Raw genomic sequence first — 24,991 nt, 5'->3', positions numbered from 1 at the left:
ATTCATATTTTTCGTCTGGTAAATTCACAATATTTTGATCACTAGCAGTAAGTAGCACCTAAAATACCTCAATTCAATCAAAAATTAAAGTTTACCAATGTTCTAGCACTGGTGGCGCATGTGCGACATTTGTGCTGGTAAACATTGATTTTCCCACAATCAATTGCGCTCTTCAAATGAAATACTCAAGTATGAGAGTGACCCGCCGGTGACTCCTTCAATACCTTCCAATCACCTAAAAATTACCTAATTAAAGCTTGGAAACGTCTCAGTTTGTACTTGTTGATCTGCGCAACAGTCAAAGTCGTCAACTTTGTTTATATGAGACCCGTATATCTCGCGCATGCGTGGCGTGACGACTACCACCCTTTAAACTTACAGCAACTACGCTTATGAAAACATGGCTTTTACATATGCAAGGTTCTCAAATGTTGATACTTGTTTTTATATATTGCGGGGTTGTGGCTCATTGTGAGAATAGCGGTGATGAGAATTTCTGTTTGCCGGGGATTAAACAGTGCAAGCTGCTGCACCGTTTGTTGTTTCCATACCAGATTTTTGAATCTGCCATTTATTTAGGCGTACGTATCGCACTACGAAATTCACAGATCCCGAACTGAGTACGTAAGTAGATATACTGTAGTGTTAAGACGATGGGATTGGGCAAGTTATCATTTCTGTTACTGTATTTTTTTATTATCAGCATTACATTCATTCTATGATTTGCCTTCTCAAATCAACATTTGTTTATAGAAAATCAGGTCATACATAATATTTCAATAGTTGAAGATATCCTATTTTAATATTCTTGGTTATTAAATTTGATATGATATCCTTGGTTAAATTTAATTTAATTTAATAAACCACAACACAAACACAACACAACACAAACCTGGCATATAGGGAGAAATCTTTTTTTCTCTAGAACAATAAGTAAAATACGGAATGTGTAACAACATTCCTATTGTTTTTGGTATTCAGATTACCATGGCGATGAAGCCAATTATATTTGTTCTTTTGCTTGCCATCATTTGGATCCTGTACATTTATGTGGACTTCGGGAATTTACTGGAAATCACAAGATTCACAAAACCGAACTATAAAAAGAAGCAAATTGGGTGAGTTCTAACAAAAAGCGAGACTATATTTCTGAAAACTATGCAATAATGGTAGATATTAACAAGGTAGTAAAACCATCAACCATATTTTTCACCTATCATAATCATTTGTAAATCTATCATTGTTTAGATGCGTAGACACCTCGTCAAATAAAAGCGATGATGTGACGATTTTGTCAACCACTGCAATCAGAAACAGTAATGAAAACAACAAGGAGAGCGGAACCAACACAATGCCTGATACTAATAACAGAAGACATCACAACAAAATGAACCTGGGAAAGGAATCTTTGAGCCAAACTGGTAGTAATATAATTACTCGACTCGAACAGAAACAATTAGGAAAGAATACACAGCAAAATAACATAATGCCAGACGCTAATGGCAGCAATACAACTAAAAAGAAAATCCAAGAAAGGAAACGTTTAGGCCACACCAATAATAAGGCAACACAAACAACTACTAAACTCGGACATAAAACAGAGAGAAAGGACAAAATTACCCAGCACGATACCGTAATCAGCTCATTTAATAGGCACAACAACAAATCTCATGATCAATTTAAACAATGCCGACCTAAGACCGCCTTCGTCTTTGTTAAGACGGGCAAAACAGGTAGTTCAACATTGTCAAATATTCTACACAAATTTGGTGAGAGAAACAGCCTCACAGAAACATTCATGCGAAATATCAATGCTGCAATACTCAGTAAATCTAAATACGATTTTATTGCTGGTCATTTTACAATGGGACGAGACGAGTACAAAGCGATACGTCAAGTAATACCAAAAGCTAAATATATTAGTATCATTCGGTTCCCATACGCTCAAGTAGAATCTAATTTCTATTACTCGAGACATGATATTCTGCTTGGAATTCAGAATGACACCAATGCATTTAAAACCTTTCTTTTAAATCCCAACCTCCTCGATCATTCAAAATTTAGGGTAATATCGAATCAGATTCGGTGGTTTGGGTATGATAAAAAACAAAATACTACTCAGAAAATACAAGAGATAAACGACGAATTAGACCTGATGATGATAACTGATTATATGGACGAATCTCTTGTTCTTTTGAAGAAAATGATGTGCTGGTCAGTCCATGACATTGTGTATGTCTCACAACGTGTAGTTAAGCGAAAAAGGTTGCCAATGACAACACAAATGAAACAAATACTAAAGAGTAGGTTGACTGCAGACCTTATGTTATATGACTATTTTAACACGACGCTATGGCAGAAAATAAAAAATTACGATGGAGATTTTGAAAAGGACTTGCATGATTTTCGTGCCATACAAGAATCAGGCCGTCCTAGCTATAGAAAAATGATTAGCCACTTCCGATGATTCAACTATTTAGAGATCAACATCTGCATAGTTTAAAATATTTATATTCATGTTTTGCCATAGTTGTCAGACAAAAATAAATCTAATTTATCTCATTTCATGATATGCAATATTCATTTACTATGTGGTGTGTAGCATTTACATTTGTGATGTTTAGTGTGGAATAGTAGGGTTAACGTCACGAATCATCACGTCATACATCATCATTTTATCTAGGACAAAGAAAAAAAAAATAGTGCAACAGAGCCGTTTTATTGCAGAGATGCTAGGATTTCACACTGTTAATAACAATATGAGGGTTTTTATTTCTGGTGATTATCGAAAACCGCTAGTGGTTGCAACTGCAAATTCCCTTAATCCATAACGTATTTAGACGTCATTCCTTATCGTATCATCATAAATCAGCCTATGATTGGTATCATTAATATCTAAAATATCAATTAATTTTAGGTTCTAGACAATAAAACAATTTATCACCTGAGATCAATTACTTGTAGAGTTGGTTTGTTTGAGCGGCGCAATGACCTACATTATCAACAAGCTAAAGGTTATTGTATAATGTATCCCATGATACCCGCGTATAAACCAGCTCTATGATCATTTGGTATTAGATTTGAACATTATTGTATATTATTGCTATCAAATTATGTTGATAAGTCGGTTTGAAAACTTCCCATTCCATCGATAAGTGATTATGATAAAACTGAGTTCATGACTTGAGGTGTTTTTTTGTATATAATATAAATATGGGCACTTCAACATTACCCACGAAGCAATATTAACGAGAAATGTAGTTCACTAATACGCATGTGCATTGACTGTTTTAGTACGTACAATACGAATCACTGCACATGCGTACTAGTTGTTTTGATTTTTATGTGGGGCCTGCAAACGCAGCATTTTTCGTTTATGATAAATCATAATATGATATATCCTACAAATTGAATAAATAAATTTACGACAGATAGAGAATTACAGTTGTTACTAACACAGACACTAGAGAAGCTCGATCGCTAGGATATGCATCCCTATCATTAGCCAGATTATGCAACAGATGGGCACACAACAAGCTTTGAAATATCACGATTGACAAGTGAACTCTCTGAGTCAAAGGTCGTCGTAGTATAAATGAGAGGACACAAAAAGATAGGATAACAGGAAAATAAAAACTAGTTCGCTGATTTTCTTGTACATTAGTACCTTCACTCAATAAAATATCTTTTAACAAAGCAATTATATCAAGTGATTCCCTCTCATAAACCTTCAATCTGACATTGGTGCAATTCCCATTACCCTTGTTTATATTTCTGTAGCCATAGGACGTTAATGTAAACATTTTCCATTAATGTGTATATTAGTGACAAAGAGAACACTATTACAAATTATATCAAACCATATTCTAAAGAATAGGGTTCTCTGTTGTGATTGGGTCCCTTTATAGTTGAGATCAGTTTCCTTATTTTTGCCTCGTTTTTTAACACCCAGGACTATGGGGTGAGAATACCGCCAAAATTAGCATGGTGTCATTATTTGAACAATGTTTAGTTGTTTGGTCTTTATTTGGAAACTTGTTTGGTTATTATTTGGTCATTATTCGCGCTTATTCCATTATTGTGTTATCGTATTGCTATTGTTTCATTATTTCAACTTTATTTCATTATTGTGTAATTGCTACAATATTATTTTGTTATTGTTTCATTATGTTACAACTGTGTCGTTATTTAGACATTATCTTGACATTCAATTGTTATAAGATTCGGTTACTTTCACGTCCGAATGTCTTGACATTCGGTTCGCTTAACTTGCGATTACCTCAACATTCGGTTCGCTTGACTTGCGATTACCTCAACATTCGATTACCTGACCTAAATTAGCTGACTCAGCTATACATGTAGTATTCAATCCATAGTCCCGGGCCGCCTTCGATAAACCATTGCTCAAGATGGCAATGCGGCCTTTGTAAAAGTTAGCGGGAATTTCTAAATAATGCTCGTTTCACCAACATCCAGGGAACTGACTGAGGTCGTCAGAGCCTGTAGTGACGAAACATCAAATGCCGCATAACCTGTTGTTGACATGACGCGCCCCTAGCGAAATTCGCGAGAAATGATCCGACTTGATCATTAGATAATCACCAGAATGTGCCAAGAACCAATCACAAGACTGGTTACTGAAAGAGCAACTAATATTCTTCAAGCTGGTATTTTTTATAGATTTTATTTTTCATTCTTTTCGCCAGTTTTGTGAGTATAAAAATGTGAGCTGGCTAGAGCCTTTTTTATCCCTTGTCTATTTCTAATAAACTAGATACCAGCCGATCACGCCCCCTCGCCCATAGGCACCGCGTACAGTTTATTATAGTTCCTGGGGTCCCTGTGGTATAAGCTGTGAAAAGTGAAATTAACAATTCGTTTTTGGTGACGAGGCAGCTTGTTGGAACTGACCCCGGCATTACCAATGTATTACAATCAGGTGCAGCCAATGGAGCTGTTTTTTAGTGGGTAGGATACTTACATACAAATTATGGCAGGGTGGGTAACATAGCCTTTAGGGCAGGGTATAATAAAAAAAAAAACGCATTGGGGGAAAGAACAGCGAACATTAATTCCAGCTAAAATTAAGTATTTTACTATATATCAATTAGTCTTTTCGAGCCCAAAATAAGATACTAGTAGTTGACCCTAAAGTACTCCTAACCCTAAGTCATAACATCTCAGACTACTATAGTAACATTGACATGTGTGCATCGGTGTTTTTTTATTTCATTCAATAGATTTAGGGACACGGAAAAAACACACAGAAATAATTTTTCCTTCTTTATACTCCACACAAAGAGTAATTTGTCAGTCGTGGCGAGTATGTGTGACAGTTTATTACCTCTGTGTGAATATAGTAAAATTATATAATTTTTGGTACGGTATCACTCTTTTGGGAAGATATAAAAAGGACCGTTTAGTTTAGTTTCGTTAGAAAACGATATGAATTTACTCCAATCTATGACCTTCGTATGTATGTATGTATGTATGTATGTATGTGTGTGTGTGTGTGGGGGGGGGGGTCGATCTGCTTAGCAGTCAAACTGAAACGAACACCCAACCTCGAGTTATTCTTCAATAGCATACATACACAGTGGCAGCGACAGCGATCGCCCCACGAAGAAAATGTTGGGGGCGTCGCCCCTCTAAAATCAAGCGGAAACCCATTGTGTCAGCAACATTTCCCCTCAAAATGCAGGAACTAGCGTTTTAGAGGGTCTAGATTTCAAATTTGTGCATGCCCCCGGACCCCCTAGAGGTTGTGAGCAGATCTCGCCCCCATTGTAAAATTTCGTGCCGCCCCATCTGAATTACAGATGTAAACTATAACTAGTGCCAAAAACGTACAACGTTGCCATAGATCCCGTCGAGTAACAATTTTTAGGGCGGATGCGTTCTCACTGACCTAATATAAATACGGTGTTTTCTCCGATGTTCAAACAAACATTGGCCAAATTAATGCTCGGTGTGCTTACTAGTAGTTTCCCATAGGATTGCATGCATAAAATGAAATACGGAGAAAACATATGGTTATGAAATGATGGGTCTAAGAAGTATACTGTCAATAAATGTGATATGAATAAACACAAACATACATTATTCTATAAACCGTCAAAGGTTATATATAAAGACCGATAAAACGAATGAATCCCGCCATTCACAGCAATCGAATCAAAACAAAATTGAAACTGTGAAACTGCTTTGCGAGAGAAAGTCGACATTTACGAAAACCTTGAAGACAGCATAATTATGATTACTGCAGATGCGAGGCATGGCTGGCGAAAAACTCTCGTGACACTGACGTGACTGCTATTGGCACTGAAACCCACAAATTCATTACCAATGCAGTTGTTACCAACGAAGACAACCGATTTCGTAGCGCCATGAAATGAATGGCCCGCTACAAATATATCGGCATCTTGACAATAATGGAGTGAACGTAAAAAAATCACGCCTGATAAGAGAGACCGGGGAATGAAAATCAGAATGATACATGGTTCAACTTTTACTAAAAAAAACCATGATGGCACTGCCAAGTCAGCTGAAAGGCCGGTTATTGGCCGTGTCAGCCGTGTCACGATCAACTGTGTAATAATTCCTCCTCACTTCAGTCATCGCATTTGGAGAAGTAATATTCTCTAACCAAGTTTGCGGGATTTGATATTGCGTCACGACAGGCTCTGACGACCTCAGTCAGTTCCCTGGATATTGGTGAAACGAGCATTATTTAGAAATTTCCGCTAACTTTTACAAAGGCCGCATTGCCATCTTGAGCAATGCTTTATCGAAGGCGGCCCGGGACTATGGATTGCATACTACATGTATACTACATGTATAGCGGGATCAGCTGATGTAGGTCAGGTGATCGAATGTTGAGGTAATTGCAAGTCAAGCGAACCGAATGTTGAGGTAATCGCAAGCTAAGCGAACCGAATGTTCAAATAACCGAATCTTATGACAATTGAATGTCAAGATAATGTCTAAATAACGACACAATTGTAACATAATGAAACAATGACAAAATAATATTGTAGCCATTACACAATAATGAAGTAATTAAGAAATAAAGTTGAAATAATGAAACAATAGCAATACGATAACACAATAATGGAATAAGCGCAAAATAATGTTTAAATAAAGACCAAATAACCGAATAATGACCAAATAATAACCAAACAAGTTTCCAAATAAAGACCAAACAACTAAACAATGTTCAAATAATAACACCAAGCTCATTTTGGCGGTATTCTCACCCCATACTATACGATATTACGTAATTAATGTTCGGTATGTATTTAAATGAAGTCTATTGACAGCAGTCTAATGCATTATGCAGCATCACAATATATTGGGCAAAATAGTTGGTATACGGCGGGTACATTAGCGTATTCGCACGCGTATATTCCCGATATTCGTAGAAATACGTTGGTCGGCGCACTCGTACATATAGTCATATTACTTGTTTCGAAAAAACACTTTTGGTGGGACATCCGCTTTATGGTTTCGGGTAGTGATTCGTTTTATTGTGTACAAATATATTTCATTGTTCTTGGGTTTGAATACACGAATTGGTCTCTGTTCACTATTATATCATGGTTTTACGTCGTGAAATGCACAACAATAACAGAATTTCAGAAAGAGCTGTTACGCATGTCACTTTATTGTTAAACCTATGGTTTATTAAATATTTTTGGAATTGATTTTAGCCGCCGTTGTCTGTTTATTATGTATATAGTGACCGAGAGTTGATTAGAATGACCTGGATTTCAGTCTCAATGGAGAGATTGTTTTGAAATAGCATTTTGCAATATTCAGTGCTGCCTGCATTGAACGGCATTTTTGCTTGTCTAGCAGAACTGACACATTATGTAGCAACAAAATAGTCACGTGACTTGTTTTCAAAAGCTCACTTTGCTCAGTTTGCTCACTTTGGAATTATTGTTATATACGTTGTTATAAAAAAATGTCTTCGTCTTTCCCAGAAATGTGTGCCTTGATATACTGAATCAAGGCTTCAGACCTCAGCACTAACATTGTCACAGTGTAAGGCATGCTTATCGTAATTGAGAGGGCCACCCACAAACCTCACACTGAACAGGGGGTTATTTCACTGCTAGTATGGGGTAGACACGACAATAATACTGGAAATGAAATACACATACACCTGGCTTTAATACCTCTCAAAATAATTACAAGAAATAAAGCACAGAAAATTACAATGCATAAAGTCACTAAAATAGGGGAATGCTTGGGGAAGTGTAGATTGGTTCCAGGATGCATTATTGGGCGACAGTCAATGGCTTCTGCAACACAACAACGGAGAAATACAGGAGTCTTGCTTGCAGAGGAACGCTTGTATTCTGGAGGGCACCACTGAAAGCAGGAGATTGCAGAGCAGTTCATACAAGTCTCACATAATGATGTTTGTAGCCTGTAATATTGTATCGTAGCAGAACACACAGGAAAGCAAGTTGAAGTGACGGACACCAAGTTGAAATAATCCACCCCAAACTGTCCTCGGTCTGTCCAATTTATAGGCAGTGACACCACCTTGGTTTCCACATGAGCCAATCAGAACGTAATCTTGCTAGCAGGTGCGTCACGTAGGCAACTCAGTAGATCAAAAACATCCTTTGTTACTCAAATAACAGCACACCTGGTAGATTCCGATTCTCCTTCCAAAGTTGTAAACACCCTTTGTTATGTAAATTACAAGCACACCTGTTAGAACCCACTGTCCTTCCAGAGTTGAAAATAAGTATGACCTGTCAATCAACTTTATGACAGTTATCACAATGCACACCGTTTCTTCCCATGATTCCATGCACACTTCCATTTGCAGGGTTTGAGGTAATATGACAAAAACATGAAATAAAGGATGCTGACATTGCCCCCTCATCAAGACTGAACATGGCACATTTTCAGTCCAATAATCAGCATCAACTGCCAATAAATTTACATTTATCAAAATATTGCCAATCCTGCTTAAATAATCGGCACCTACATTTCTTTACCTTTAATTGCTATAATGTGGTAGCTAAAAGATTGCAAATATAGGGCCCACCGCAGTAACCTACTGTTTACTTCTCGAGCCTTGTTTAAATAAATTAATGGCTATGGATCAGTCTCCAAAATAAATTCTTTAGCATATAAATATTGGTGAAATTTGTGCAATGGCCAAATCACTGCCAAACACTCTTTTTCAATTACAGAAGAAGACTTCTCTCTGGCTAGCAATTTACGACTGACATATGCCACTAGAAATTTTCCTTCCTCATATTGCTGCAATAAAACTGCACCATGCCCAACTCCTGATGCATCGCATCTCAAAATAAAACTTTTAGTAAAATCAGGCAACCTTAAAATTGGTTGCTTACTCAATAAAACTTTCAAGTGATTAAAGGCACGTTCTTGGGAATCTCCCCAGACTACCTTTCTTGGCTGACCTTTTCTGGTCAAATCACTGAGAGGAGCTTCTATTGTAGCAAAATTTGTTACAAATTTGCGATAGTACCCAGCCATGCCTAAAAATGACCTTACTTGCTTTACTGTTTCAGGTCTGGCTGCATGCTGTATGGCTTCGATTTTATCTGGCAATACTTGCAAAATACTGTCACCTACTTGGTGACCAATAAACTCTAAATTAGTAAAACCAAAGAAACATTTTGAAGGTCTGGCAGTTAAACCTGCCTTCCTTAAACGAGCCAAAACGTCCTGTACAATCTGCACATGCTCTTCCCAAGATTTTGAATAGGCCAACATGACAATCAACAATTATTTTATGCACTCAATTGGCACAGATTCCAACTCACCACTATCACACAGTATTGTGTCACTGTCAGTAGTATCATATTCAACAACTGCAGTGCACACACAGTTCATCACCCCTGTAACCACTTTCTTGTCATTCAGTTTGTCTCTATTGTAATATGCTTTCAACAAGTTAGCATGATAAATTTTCACCTTGCCTTTTACATCCATTCTGTAATCTATCATACCCACTCTCTCCCTAATTACATATGGCCCCTGCCATTGCATCAACAAATTATTGTGGTCAGTGGGAAGTAACACTAACACTTTGTCACCAGGTTGGAACTTCCTATCATTGGCCTTCCTATCATAATACTTTTTGTATCTAACTTTTGCCTTAGCTAACTGAGCTTGAGCCAATTTACATGTCTCTTCAAGCCGATTTCGCAAATCAAGGACATACTGGTATGTAGTCTTAACGTCTGGTGTAGTGGCCTCCTTTGTCCACAACTCTCTTAAAAGCATCATCGGGCCTCTCACAGTTCTACGATAAATAAGATCGAAGGGTGAAAACCCTAAACTCTCCTGAGGAGCTTCTCTATAGGCAAGCAGTACTGGGTCAAGGTACCTATCCCAATCCTTGGGCCGTTCCTGACACATGCGTTTCAACATACTTTTCAAAGTAGCATTAAACCGCTCAACCAAACCATTACATGCTGGGTGATATAGAGTAGTTACTAATTGTTTAATATAAAACACTCTACTCACTTCCTTCATAATGTCAGATACAAACTGTGTCCCTAAATCAGTTGAAACTTCTTCGGGTACACCGACCCTACTATATATAATGACTAATGATCAGCAACCACTTCGGAAGTAATTTTCTTTAATGCCACGGCCTCAGGGTATTGTGAAGCATTGTCTACAACAGTTAAATTGTTCCTTTGACCTCTCTCAGTCGCTGGACTGATCGGACCAATCAGATCCATAGCTATCATCTGAAATGGAACTTCAATCAAAGGCATATCGCCTAATGGTACCTTGCTAACACGACCCCTAGGAGTGGTCTTCTGACATATATCACATGACTTGCAATATCTAATAACATCATCCTGCATACCAGGCCAATAAAACTGAGTTGCTATTCTATCTGTAGTCTTCTTAGCACCCAGATGACCTGCCATAACTGACTCATGAGCAAGTGCTAGTACTTGATCACGGTAACACAATGGTACAACTAATTGAGAACACACACGTCCTCGATCAACATGAGGTGACTGAAACTCTCTATACATCAGCGCCTTGTACATCACAAACTATTCCCGATTGTTACGACCTGTGATCAACTCCTCACCTGTACTCACTAACTTCCTAGCACGCTCTAATGTGGAATCAGACTGCTGTGCCTCTCGCACTGCATCCACAGTAATAGGTTTCTTACCACCATTAGTATCAACCTTACTATGCAACTCCTTAAACTCGGAACTATACGCCTACGTAATGGCTTCTTCTCAGCTAACTTCTGAGCCCTAGTCTGTACCACCTGTAAGACATCAACACTATCATCCTGACTAGAATCACTAGAGGGTTCACAACCACTCAACACCTGGGGAACAACCTTCATCCATATAGGGCACACTAGTCTCAATACCCGAAGGACTACAACCTTCACCACCAGAGGGCACACTAGTCCCATCACTCGAAGGAGTACTATGTTCACCACCCGAGGGCGAACTATCCTCACCATGCCCTACCTCATGAGCTACACCTAGCTTCCAACCAATATCAGGATCCTTGGTCTCTCTAGCTCCACTAATATTACCACTAATATTATTTATATATAGTTTAGCTACTTGGGCTTTCCGACATGTACCATCCATCATTACACAGGTACGACTCTCTTCTACCAACTCTCTACGTACTACAACCGAACTACACCCACTATCATGTAGGACCTCTACCTCAGTACTGCCAATAGAGCCTTGAACAACTGACACACCACTCACCATCCTATTAACTGGTGCAACACTCGCAAAACTAATAATTGGCAGCTCATGACCACATTTTACCTCAACTCTATCTCGTCCCTGTAAACATGGATGCCTACTTGCATCTGTGACTTCTTGAACTACACATATAGCTCTGACTTCCTGTGAATCATTACTATTCTGATCACATGTCAACATCGCAGCTGACTTAACCTGAGGCTTGAAACTTTTATAACGCTTTGGACAACTAACAGCAGTGTGACTTGGATCGCCACAAACATAACAGCCTGACTTAGACTGACCAAATCTACCCTGTCCTTTCTGACTTGTGTTCCAGGACTGTCCTTTCTGATTCTGACTACCACCTTGAAACTGGCTCGATTTCTGAATTTTACCACCTGTCTGTCTACGTGCATCTCTAAACTTATCAGCTAATTCAGCCATTTCCTTAACTGACTTGGGTGACCTTTCACCTATGAAAGTAGACAACTCATTGCCAAAAGTATTCATCGATTGATCTCTCATCACTAAGTCCTTAGATTCATCAAAATTCCTACCAACTTCAGACAGCTCAACCCATCTGTCAAAATAACTACTTAATCTAGCTGCAAATTGCGAAATGCTCTCGCCACCTTCTGTCCTACTAGTTCGAAATTTCTCTCTATAACCTTCTTCATTCATATCATAACGCTTCAACAAAGCTGCCTTTACAACATTGTAATACATGGACTCTGCTGCAGACAATGCAGAAAAGACATAAAATGCTTTGCTTGTCAATAATGCACTAAGATTCATAACCCGACTATTATGCGCCAATTCCGAGTTGCAGCAAATCGCTCGAATCTTAAAATAAATGCATCCATTTCGTCCATAGTCTCATCAAACAAAGGAAGTTTTGGACCCTTAGAAATAACCATTAGCTTCCGCACGTAATCTCAACACTTCAAGTTCATGCTGTCTTATTTTCTCTTTCTCTTCATGGTCTTTTTCTCACTTTTTCCTCACGTTCAATTTTCAACCTTTTAGCCTCACGCTCATTTTTCAATCTTTCAGCCTCATGTTCACTTCTCAACCTTTCAGTCTCACGTTTGGCTGCTCTCTCATCCCTCTCCTCACGCTCTCTTTTCTCACGCTCTGTCCTCATAAATTGAGTCAGCTCTTCCCCCTCATACCCCAATTCTCTACCTAACCCTTTAAGTTCTCTAACAATATCCATGCTTGAAAAAGTGCAGTTCAAGTTCCAGTAGTATTAAATTAAGCAATTTAATGTCTACCTAGCAGTCCAAGCTGGTCTGACAACACAGTGTTCTCTAGACCTGAGCAGTTACGAAACTCTCAATTTAGTCAAGGGATTACTGACAATAAAATACAAATCACAATCACAATCCGAATCAGAATTACAGTCCCACTTCTGACACCAAAATGTCACAGTGTAAGGCCTGCTTATCGCAATTGAGAGGGCCACCCACAGAACTCACACTGGACAGGGGTTCTTTCACTGCTAGTATGGAGTAGACAATAGTAATGGTAATGAAATACACATACACCAAAATATCGAGTTAAAGCTCCTGCCTTTAATATCTCTCAAAATAATTACAAGAAATAAAGCAAAGAAAATTACAATGCATAAAGTCACTAAAATAGGGGGTTGCTTAGGGAAATGTGCATTGGTGATAACTCACAGTTCCAGGATGTATTATTGGACGACAGTCAATGGCTTCTGCAACCCAACAACGGAGAATACAGGAGTCTTGCTTGCAGAGGAACGCTGGTATTCTGGAGGGCACCGCTGAAAGCAGAACAGTTCATACAAGTCTCACAGAATGATGGTTGTAGCCTGTAATATCGTATCGTAGCAGAACACACAGGAAAGCAAGTTGAAGTGATGGACACCAAGTTGAAATGATCCACCCCAAACTGTCCTCAGTCTGTCCAATTTGAAGGCAGTGACACCACCTTGATTTCCACATGAGCCAATCAGAATGTCATCTTGCTAGCAGGTGATCAAAACTCAGTAGATCAAAAACATCCTTTGTTACTCAAATAACAGCACACCTGGTAGATTCCGATTCTCCTTCCAAGTTGTAAACACCCTTTGTTATGTAAATTACAAGCACGCCTGTTAGAACCCACTGTCCTTCCATAGTTGAAAATAAGTATGATCTGTCAATCAACTTTATGACAGTTATCACAATGCTCACCGTTTCTTCCCATGATTCCATGCACACTTCCATTTGCAGGGTTTGAGGTAATATTACAAAAACATAAAAGGATGCTGACAAACATTGTGTTGCATTATCTTAATATATTTCTCATACTCAGCCACTGTCATATGTTTTATTCCCTTCTCAGCCTATATATCAAACATCTTTTGTATTGCTTGCATACAATCACCTTATTACACGAATACGATTATATAAAAAAATGGGAAGGACGTTGTATAATAAATATGGGCGAAAACAACGATTAAAATAATAAATTTTTATGATATAAATATCTTGACTATGAGGAAGGACCACGATCGTAAAACAAATATAGGCGAAGGACCACATAATAAACATAGGCAACTGTCACACGCAACGTAATATTACCGTAATTGGTATAGTACAGGTGTGATGGTTCAAATACCAAAATGGCAACAGTAAGAGGAAGACTTCCCTGGTAGCGATGATAAAATACGAACACGGAGCCAACAGATGAGGTTTCAACTGGTACTGGTATTATTATACTCTGCAAACATCAAGTAGAATAACGCGGTAAAACTCCACTACTCCAATGACTAGATACTTAAACTCCAATACAATTCAACGAGATCTCCGATCTGATCTCAGTGCTGAACAACTCCCCTATATATACCCCCCCACTGTCTATAAATATACCATTACATCAGCATACATAAGGAGTCTAGAACTTACTACACATTTCTAGAATGTTCCATCACCTTCTCTTGCCTCCTACAGTGTTCTATTACCTATTCAACCAGTTTCTAGAAAAAATCTAGAATATTCCACCCAGACACAGTACGGTTCTAGAACATTCTCAGTGACACGGAAGTGGTAAATAAGTTGTATGCGACAGCAACGGACCACGTTTATATAATAAACATGGTGCAGGACCACGATTATATAATAAATATGGCGATGAACAACGATTATACAATGAATACAGGCAAGGAACCATGATTACTATAATGGTACTAATTGTATTTGCAATCTTTTAAATTTATTTAAGCGAACGAATCACTGTAATTTTAAGGGTTTTACATCTATTTGCTGGAATCTCTCTTTTGCGATCATGGCAGTAAATCAGACAAATATTTGAAAAAAACCCTGCAAGGACTAGTGGGTGATGGGTGTTACCAAATGGCTATAGAGCTAAATAAAGCATCTTCTTTGGACGTGAGGATCTTTCGGGATAAACATTTTATAAATATTTATGAAGATTTATAAATGTACGAGAAACAAATTAACGTCTTCATGAAACCCGGTGTACCACACACTTAATAACACTGATAAAAATAAATTTGCTTGAATACATGTAGCTTTAACGTTTCCCAATTGAGGTAAACTGAACTGTATCAAATCATATACTATTATATTTGTAGTAACTACTGGGTCAAAGACAAATTTTTTGTTGAGTAGCGTTTTGTAATATGTTATTGCGAGTCAAAACAGTGAGTGCCTTGCCACTAAGAAATTGAATCATAGAAAGCTTAGAAAGAACTCTCGTGTGCTGATGGAATAGGGATCATGATGTAATATTCGGGAATATTTGAAAATGATAAACAAATTATGAATAATCTATTAAATAAGGAACCACCAGTAGTCATCTACACACATAGACATCATATACCTACAATAAGCCTACTTAAAAATATGCATAAAAAGTCTACACAAAATTGAAACATTAAAAAGAAAACTGAAATAATTCATAAAACATTGGGGAAAATGGAATGCAACGAAACAAAGTGAACAAAGTGAACATAGTGAACAAATAAATGCCCAAAATAAACTATAGGGCATTTAAAAATATTTTAGAAATTTAGTTAACACGGAAAACGTAAAGTAGCAAGAACAACTATGTAAATTTCTGACAAACAATCGCAATTTCAATATCTAAAATTCAAATCACAATCTTAATATCAATATGTGTGTCAATAAATATTATATTTATTTATTTTCAGTAACGTATATTAATAAGGAAGGCATCACAATCTTTAGAGTCCCTTTGATTGGTTCGTATATCCCGAAAATCGACATGGTAAAATTACAACCATCGTACAGCTCAGTGCCATAACAAATAATAATTTATGGCAGACTTCTCGGTACATAAAATTCAAAGTAATCCCCAACGCGTCTCATTTGTTACTGGTATAAATTGACACTATCTGGGGCACGTCGCACGCGATGAGTACCAACCAAAAATACACACAGGACATTTTAAGTGGCTCGAAACAAAACCTATTCGCTAATTTTCGTTTCGAAAACATCTACGACTGCTTAAAACCCTGCACCCCGTCCTGCATGTTTTTTTACCAGGCAGGAGACGCCGGTCAGCGTGGAGTTGCCCCAGTGGTTTCCACTGTACATTCAGTAGTTAATGCCAACATCACGGTCTATACATTCCACATGAAGCATGGTATTCAGCTTAACCATAATTTCTTTTTTGCTCCATGGCTTAACTTAATAGGAACAGTAAGTCGAGCAATAAATGTGCCTTCCGATTTGAGTGATATCGTGCTGTGTAATATTCAATGAAAAAAATAGTGAAACACGAGGCCCAAGCTGGGGGTCCACATAAGGTGTTGCAATAGTGTAAACATAACAAAGCCAGACACCGATTGTTTCCATTGCTAGGTAAAATCAGTGTACAGAATACTCGGATAAAACTAAAGTAAACTAGGATATATTAGAGCCAATGAATTCGTAATTTCCGACGAAAAGTGCCGGGAAAAAATACCCCTCATATTAAGTCACCATCGATCGTAACAAATCACCGTGTTGAGGGGGCGGTGAACAAATGATACACCGATTGTCAAATTGTTTTGGTAATCATCGCATGTCGATTCATTTCATTTGTACAGGGTACTCTGACACAAAAATAAGGTAAACCAGCCTACTTAGTGCTAATGATTTCGTGATTTCCCACACGAAGAACGTTCTCAAAAATAATCCGACATGTTGATCAGCACACCAACAATCGGCACCAAAATTGATCACAGCAGTCACGATAAATTCAGTATGTTTTACGAGTTTTTCTCTCTCCAAATCCCAACATATATTTACACATGTAGGCCAATTTTGTCGGCTCTGTGTAAATAGATATCTTTATTGGGAATGTGCCCCGTTTTACGTACGAGAAGCCCTTACACAACGCAGTAGTCATCAACACACATTAGCATCCCATACCTACTAATCGACTTGATAGCTTCGTAATTTTGGGAGGGTGGGGGTGAAAGTGCACCATGCAAGTTTCCAAATGTGTAAAGGAAAATAAAGGAAAGAAGTACAATACAATGTTGGTAAGTGATACAAAAGAAATATCTCCTTACGGCAGCGACTTGATACAACTACATTGATGCTGGAGGTCACCATATTTGCTCTCGCATTCAATAACGGTGATAAATTAGGATTCACAAGTACAACGAATTTACACAACATTTTACCATAAAATCGAACCTACCAACCATTTTCATATCTTCAACACTGCCATGGTTTTTGCGAGGATGAATCTCACATTCATTATTTTCTTGACTCGGCTCACACAGGTTTCAATGTTTCGTGGCTTGAATGTAATTGTACTGTAATGTGGCTCAAAGGGGAATTTCGGGGATTACTCGCTTCTGCAGTGTAGGGATACCATAAGACCTTATAACGGAACACTGAAGTCATTCACACACCCATGTAGTCAGACACAGTCAGTTTCTGGAGTTGATCTTCGATTTTCTTTAATATTAAGACACGTGAGACACCCCTTGCTAGGTTATCATAACAATCCGTCAAGACCTGCACCTGGTATGACGTCCCAACGTCCACCCATATTCCATTTCCCCCCTCCCAATTTAAGCTTTGGCGAGAAGTCAGTTCACACCTGCTGGCACATGAATTCACACTACGTGGACAAATTGTAATGCAGGAACAAAGAAATTTGAGTCGACGTGGGTTCCCACGCCTGCTTCCGTTTTCTCAGTGTGGTGTTAAAATGCCAGCATGATGCAAACATGACAGTACACTACACGTGAATGTAAACTAGCTTGCACAGTAATTCGTTTCACAGTCATTGAGGTTATATATTTGTTCAATTACTTATTTATTTATTTACTTATACGATAATAAAAAATCATAGATGTAATTTCTTAAACCTTTTCATAATGTAAACTGATACATGTCATATCCCGGGCGTTTGCTTCGTTTTTGTACAACACACTGGAAATAACAAAATGGCTGATACCATCATAAATTGCTGGTCATAAAAATAGAATACGCATGCGCTACATTATGCAAATTAGTCCACTCACCGATTCCTATTAGTTGTATTCATGCAATTGGGCAGAACAAAATTTAAAAAAAAATAATAAAAAATACATAAAAAATGCTAAATTTTAATTAAAATGTAAAAAAAAAACAATGAATTGCAGCAGCCAATCATTAGTAACATTCTTACCAAGTTATATAAAAATCGTTTTAATGCTTCTTGAGATATAACTGAAATAGCTTAAAATTCACACATTATTATGCAGATGAGCTCATTAATATGCAAGGTGTCAACCAAAAACTAATCAAATCTGCGCATTGCCCAAGACAAGCTATATACCAAGTTTCATTGAAATCCGAACATTGGTTCTTGAGATATCGATGGAACAGACACACACACACACAAAGACAAACTAACTGCAAAGACTCCCTTTTTGTGCTTCGCACACGGGAGTCAAAAACAGATCGGTATTGTGCATGAAATAAATATTAACAATTAAATATGAATAAAAATATTTTTAGATTATGCTGCAATCAAGTTCAACTGGAAGTAAAAGAACACTTTTGAAGTGAAGGAGATATTTGAAGTCTTAACTTACGTACATTGAATTTCCAAAACTGAAGTTCACCGATGGTAGTTTTCGAAATGCCCACAATACTAAATACAAACTGGATAATTGCCGTGTAACAAACTCTAGTTTAAAGCAATGCTATATATTACCAACACATAGACACAATGTGTCCAGTAACATGGGCAACTTGTTTAGCTGAAACCTTGTTTTGTGAAAACCCGAACACTAACCAGTTGTAACGCCCGCTACGGCAACGATTTTGCAAACAGATGTGATCAACCGCGAAAACCTGCCCTCAGTGACATAAATCTTATCTTGCTCTATATCGAGCACTGCACAAAACGGAGTAATTTTGAGGACGAGATAACTTCAGCATTTTTGCTTCAAATCCTTCAAATCCAGCCTCGAGAGCGCATAGAGATGTGGAATGAATGGAATCCCCCCAACCGAGGCCGTCGTCGAGATATAAAATAACAGCTTTGCCTTCAGGCAAGTATCTTCTTGATAAAAATATAGGAACACGAAAATAAACCAAAAGGCAAAACATAAAAAATGAAAGAACGCTATACCTCGTTAAAAGGCCAAGGAAATCCCAATAGCTTGTCCATGGATGCCCAGGGAAGTTGTCGATGTATTCGCTTAAACGAAGCGACGGCTGAAGAGCCGAGCTGACAACTGGAGCTTCTTGGTGAAGAGACACGTCGAGGTGAGAAATTGCGGGTTATCGACTTCTTGGCTTTCTGCATCTTTTCTTTACTTTTCTTACAGACACGGATTTCTGCCTTCCAGACGCGTTGGCATTTGGCCAGGTCATTAGACCATCTGTCGGTAGACGATCCATATTCATAAAAATCAATACTATCCGCAATCTTCTCTTTAAGGACATTATACTTTGGTTAGATCGAGACCGCCATTATTTACTTCTTTATCTCAGCCATCTTAAATAGAGCACTCCCTTCTTGGTGTGATGCAGCTGCTGGCATTCGTGGTAATTTATTGGTTTTCCATAGCACGGAAACGATGACACGAGAGAAAGGGCTAACAGACGCTAAGTGATACGTGGCAACGTGTAAACTGACGAATTACGCACAGACCACTGCCATATGTGGGTATATACTACGTATCCAAAGAAATGTCAATTTTATTCTGTCTCCGTTTTGTCCTCACTCACAATACCACAATATAACAACAATGCAACAGTATGAATTATACATCAAAAATGTACGCTACACTTTTTATTTGCATTCTTTATTGATATTCACTGTGAAATGATCGTAATCATCAGGTACGGCACTCACTGCATATTCCATGAACGTTGACACAATAATAAGGAAATGTTTAAATTTTGTTGCATAGAGACAAACAATCATCCAAACGTTACTCTTCCATGCATTCTATTCGACATCCCAAATTCAATTTCTCAAAAGTTATATAATAATTGCACATTAAATATTAAATACAAAAATGATAGGTCGCTTTTTAAAGTCATTTGAAAGTTTAAAATTGACTATATAACAACAAAGTTGTACATTTTCTACATTTATAATTTTGAATACTCGTAAAAATTATTTGACATAAATAACGGATCATAACACGCTATCTAAGGATTTCTATGAACTTGACGAAATGGAAAAAGTGACGGTAAAAAATGACAATGTCTATTTTAAAACAAAAATACAATGTGAATATACTTTAGATATGTAAAAACAATTTCATAACATTCACAGTTTGAGCTAACGAAAGACGCATTTTACATGTACATAGAATAACTGCATTATTTTGTGGAATATGAGTTAGATTTTTATAACAATAAAAAGATGGTAACGTATAACTTAGATTCACAAGACAAACACCCTAAAACTAGAAAAGAGACATCGTTGTATGTTTAACCAACACAGCACAGGATGGGTAACTGTACGGGGCATTTGCAAGTGGACACCTTTTATTTGGAGTTGCGATTCATGCGATTGCTTGGTCTCGTCTTCAAATTTTGCATTGTCAGTGTACAAGAATTGCATATCAGTCACCGTTCCATTATTGTCATCCACCTTCTTAAAATCGAGAGTAAATGTTAAATATTTCATCTCATTGTTGCTCATTGATGTTGTGAGTACAGGATTGGAAATTGTGAGTGTACCAGCCTCCACATGTATAATAAAATAAAAATAAGTAGAACGATCAGCACAAAATTAAGTGTGAACTGTTTAACAAACAGGCCAGCCATATGTTACCACATATCCAACATATCACAACCTAACTTGATCGTAATTTCCTGAAGGTACCTGTCTGCACCGTATTTATCAGGTAGTGATCTAAATTATTATGCTTATTTTTTAATCTATGTTGACAAGTTTGACAACTTTGTTTGCCATTCACTGTGATTTGTACTTTATAAACAGTTTTGATGAATGTGACAATTGCCCTACTGACTGGGCTTATTTATTAAAGCACCTAAAATATAAGTATGATATCCCCATCAAATTAATGGTTGATACCAGCGATCTGGTCAATTTCGAACTTTCTGTCATGAATTTGTTTTCGCGTATCTGTTAACCGGCTTAATTAGTTGATTATTAGCTGAATTGCTGTGTTATGTCTGTCATCGTGTAGGCCTATTTGAAGTTTTGGACGGAACTTGGCTCAGTGGTTTAGAACTAATTACAAGATACCGTCGCTATTCTGACATCCGTAGTTATTAATGTAGTGAACGATTAATCAAAAGATATGACGTATTCAGTACTTAGTGTGATTGGCTTTATGATTGAAGGTTACGCCCTAGAGTCTTTTTACTGCATTGGAATTGGTTAGAGTTTTGAAAATGAATAAAGAGAGTTTGAGTTGGTCTTGGCGAATACTCCACGACAGACGCAGTCGAGTGCAGTCCTGGGCAGTCGTGAGTCCGAGAGAGTCCAGGGGCGAGCCTTGAGGCAGTCCAGTCTTGGGCGAGTCTTGGTTCAGCCTTGCGAGAGTCTTGGGGATTTTTCCCCAGGGCGCTGTGTCTTATAGAGTGCTCGATTGACCGACTAAGACGAGAGCTGAAACGTATTTCGTTGTGTGTGTCTTATTTGACTGTAAAGTTAAAGTGACTTTCCCGATCCCGTACCTCAAGGGGACGAGATAGAGAGACGAGACGAGTTTCCCCCCTGACAGTGTGGAGAACCCAGAGAGAGAAGATTTTACCCCTGATATTTCCACGAAAAACAACCATCATATCTGACAAACGTTATGTGTTTTTTATCACATTTCAGAGAGCATCCTTACATGAGATTGGTATTTTAACACAACTAATCATAATAGTTGTTTTAGGAAACAACAAAAACATTAGTAGATTGTACCTACCAGGACTAGCTAATGAAAGGCAAATATCGATGTTTGCTGAATCTTAGGGACGACGTCAAAAGATCGATGTCGGATAAAAAACTTAATTCCTATAGTTTTTTTCCAAACCCCTCTACCCCCCACTGAAACTTATTTGATAAATATTTGTCATGGCGTCAGACTACATTCACCATTAAATACAAATTGATAATCGGACAGTAGTATTGCATAGCAGTTGGTTGTCGGGTGGGTGTAAAAATTGTTTACAAATGCACCTCATTTGACGCACAGATTTACACTCGAACCAAACCATTTTTCTGTTTTTTCCCTTTTCGGTTATTTCTGTCCATGATTGGATAGAAAAAAAAACGAACTACAAATACTTCAAGATTTTTTGTTGACTTCATTAAAAAATAAAATCGTTTTTGTAGGATGGAAACTTTTTGAGGTCAAACCCCCCCACCCCAAACTAAAGGAAATAAGTTTTTTATCCGACATCGATCTTTTGACGTCGTCCCTTAATCACCTGTAGCAGTTATAAAGACGCATATATGAGTATAACAGAAACAATTGTTATCTTCTTTGGCCAGAGTAACTAGCTTGTATGTTACTGATTCGGAGCTCGAGGCTTTAATGTGAATATCACAGCTTAACACAGCTATATTTGGGGACGGTGTTTCACTGTCGATTCTTCAAGATCGGTATTGTTTGTGTACAAGAATTTTAAATTTTTGACCTCACTGTCACATAATGTTATGAGAGTGCAGGAGTGGAGTACCAGCCGCCACATCTATAATAAATGTATACGTGTACTAATATGTGAAAATATCAGAAATTAAATGTGGACTGTTCTGCTACAATACACTCTACTTCATTTGCGTTCATAGTTCCAAATTATCTTTTTTTGAACTTTCAACTTTCTATCAGAACAAATTTAAGCACAATAAACAATATTCGAAGGAATGTATACAGACCTGGAATTCATACAATCATTACCAAAACAGCCTGAGTAAACCTGTATATCTGAATAATAAACTCTCATCAAGCAAAATATTTATAATGCTGGTTAACTATTGGACAGTTTCAGTACTTTGATCTGGCTGCGGAAGAATGATTGGCTGATTACACTCACCTTCAGCTAATTGCTGGAAATCACGTCATCTTGTAGTCAGTTTTCCAATTAAAACCCTTTCGTTTAAACATTTTGCTCGCCCAAAGATGCATTCAGTTCAGTAATAAAACTATTTCCAAGTTACGCCCACCACTGCTAACTAGAATTACTCCGGGTTTCCCAGAGGTGCTGTTCGGGTTTTTAAGCATGACGTAGTTTTGTTGACAATACATGGTATTTAATGTATTTCTACTTTGCTGTCATGTATGAGTAGCTCATATTTTGTGAAATAAACAAGGAAGAATTTAGAATTACGTCACTATGCATTAAGTTAAATTACTACGAAAACGTTGCATAAATACGGAGAATAATTATGATTGACGAAGATGCTTGGACCAACCAACCAAGTGTACATTCTTTGGATGAGGTGATGACGATGCACTCGAAGCCATTGTCTGGTGCACATATATAGTCAATTTTAAAACAATCTGCCTCATCCTCAAATGTCACATCTGCCATAAGATCCGCTTTTGTACCCTCGTTAATGTCTAGTAATATATAACTCTAGCTGCAATATCTTTTGAATAATCTCCTCCAGTGACACCGTCTATGAAAACACTAAATTCACTACTGCGTCACGTCTACAGAAGTGGTGTCACTATTCTCAAATCCCATTGCTGTGGTTTCTATGCTAAATTTATATGGAAATGGTGTGTTATAGCAAACGAACTATCGCCGATAGATACTGCTGTATAACATCATAAAAGACTGCCATCGGAAAACTGATATATTAAAGTTTAAAATCATTTTTGATATAGTTAGTGAACGGTTTACACTTCGATATTAAAATAACGTCTAGTATTAAATAGCGCCATTAAAAGCACTCAAATTGTTACGTGAACATAAATTGCTATTTGTCACTGACAGTGGATTATTGCTACTGTTGTTGGTGTTCATCATTACATATGTCAGAATAAACCTGTTATTATTCCCAATCGCAAATATTTCTACGAATTGCTTATAATTGTAATTCAGTTGATACTATGATACTATACGAAAAACTGTTTTAATTTTGATATAATGTTTTTTCACATCATGGCGTTCAATGTCGTTTAACATTTTCAAAGAACATGGCTTATTCACTGTCAATGAACACCCTGGGGTGAATACAAATATAGATTGAATCATCCTATACATAAAGGCACGTAACATTGTTATGCGTTAGCTGATCAGATAGTACGCCGTGATATGATTTATAATGTGCTGGTTTCTATTCCTGCTCCACGATCTTACGAACTGCATTACAGACTGATTGGTGAAATATATTATAAATTTTCCATCATTCTATTGTAATAATGAAATCAATATATTCTTTTTTAGATGCCTAATGGTGATGAAAATCTTTTTATGGTTTTTGTTTATTGATTTGTTTATTGTTGGTTTAGTTGACCAACAAATGTCATTAGCAGGTAAATTTTGTCAATTCTGTGTCCATTATTTACGTACAAAAGCCTTAAATTAGAATTTAAACTCCATGAATGAACAACAATACAATTTAACATACATTCAATTACAAAATGTTAGGTTTGCAACTGTGAAATCACATAAATACTGACACCATGCGTGACTTACATTCCGTGATTTGACAGTGCTTGTGACAAAGTTCACTATATCATATCTTGAAAGCAAAAACAAACATTAAATCGTGCAACAGAACCAACATTTTACTACCATGATTTGCCTGTGTAGCGAAAAAAAAACATGTTTACCTCTAAC

General features: G+C 37.4%; 1 protein-coding gene across 2 annotated transcripts; it reads left to right on the top strand.

Annotated features, from left to right (window-relative positions):
* The first annotated feature begins 504 nt into the window (after positions 1 to 504).
* Positions 505 to 2,567, top strand: LOC102806567 (galactosylceramide sulfotransferase-like). Of its 2 annotated transcripts, none has more exons than XM_006811341.3 (3): positions 505 to 620; positions 982 to 1,118; positions 1,249 to 2,567. In XM_006811341.3, exons 2-3 carry the CDS (start codon positions 988 to 990, stop codon positions 2,465 to 2,467), a joined length of 1,350 nt encoding a protein of 449 aa, XP_006811404.2. In that variant the 5' UTR covers positions 505 to 620; positions 982 to 987; the 3' UTR covers positions 2,468 to 2,567. The 2 variants fall into 2 exon arrangements, with proteins under 2 accessions (XP_006811404.2, XP_077863339.2); XM_078007213.2 differs by having other exon boundaries at positions 505 to 624.
* The last annotated feature ends 22,424 nt before the right edge of the window (positions 2,568 to 24,991 follow it).

This window comes from Saccoglossus kowalevskii, chromosome 1 (assembly GCF_978046115.1).
Source record: "Saccoglossus kowalevskii chromosome 1, keSacKowa6.1, whole genome shotgun sequence".
In the NCBI taxonomy this organism is placed as follows: Eukaryota; Metazoa; Hemichordata; class Enteropneusta; family Harrimaniidae; genus Saccoglossus; species Saccoglossus kowalevskii.
The sequence above is the reverse complement of the archived record's forward strand: the minus strand, read 5'-3'. Positions and strand labels throughout refer to the sequence as shown.

Bases quoted from the DNA above. Each gene is read 5' to 3' on its own strand.
- LOC102806567 (XM_006811341.3), top strand. From the start codon at position 988: ATGGCGATGAAGCCAATTATATTTGTTCTTTTGCTTGCCATCATTTGG. The intron at 1,119-1,248 runs GTGAGTTCTAAC...ATCATTGTTTAG, and splicing joins TATAAAAAGAAGCAAATTGG to ATGCGTAGACACCTCGTCAA.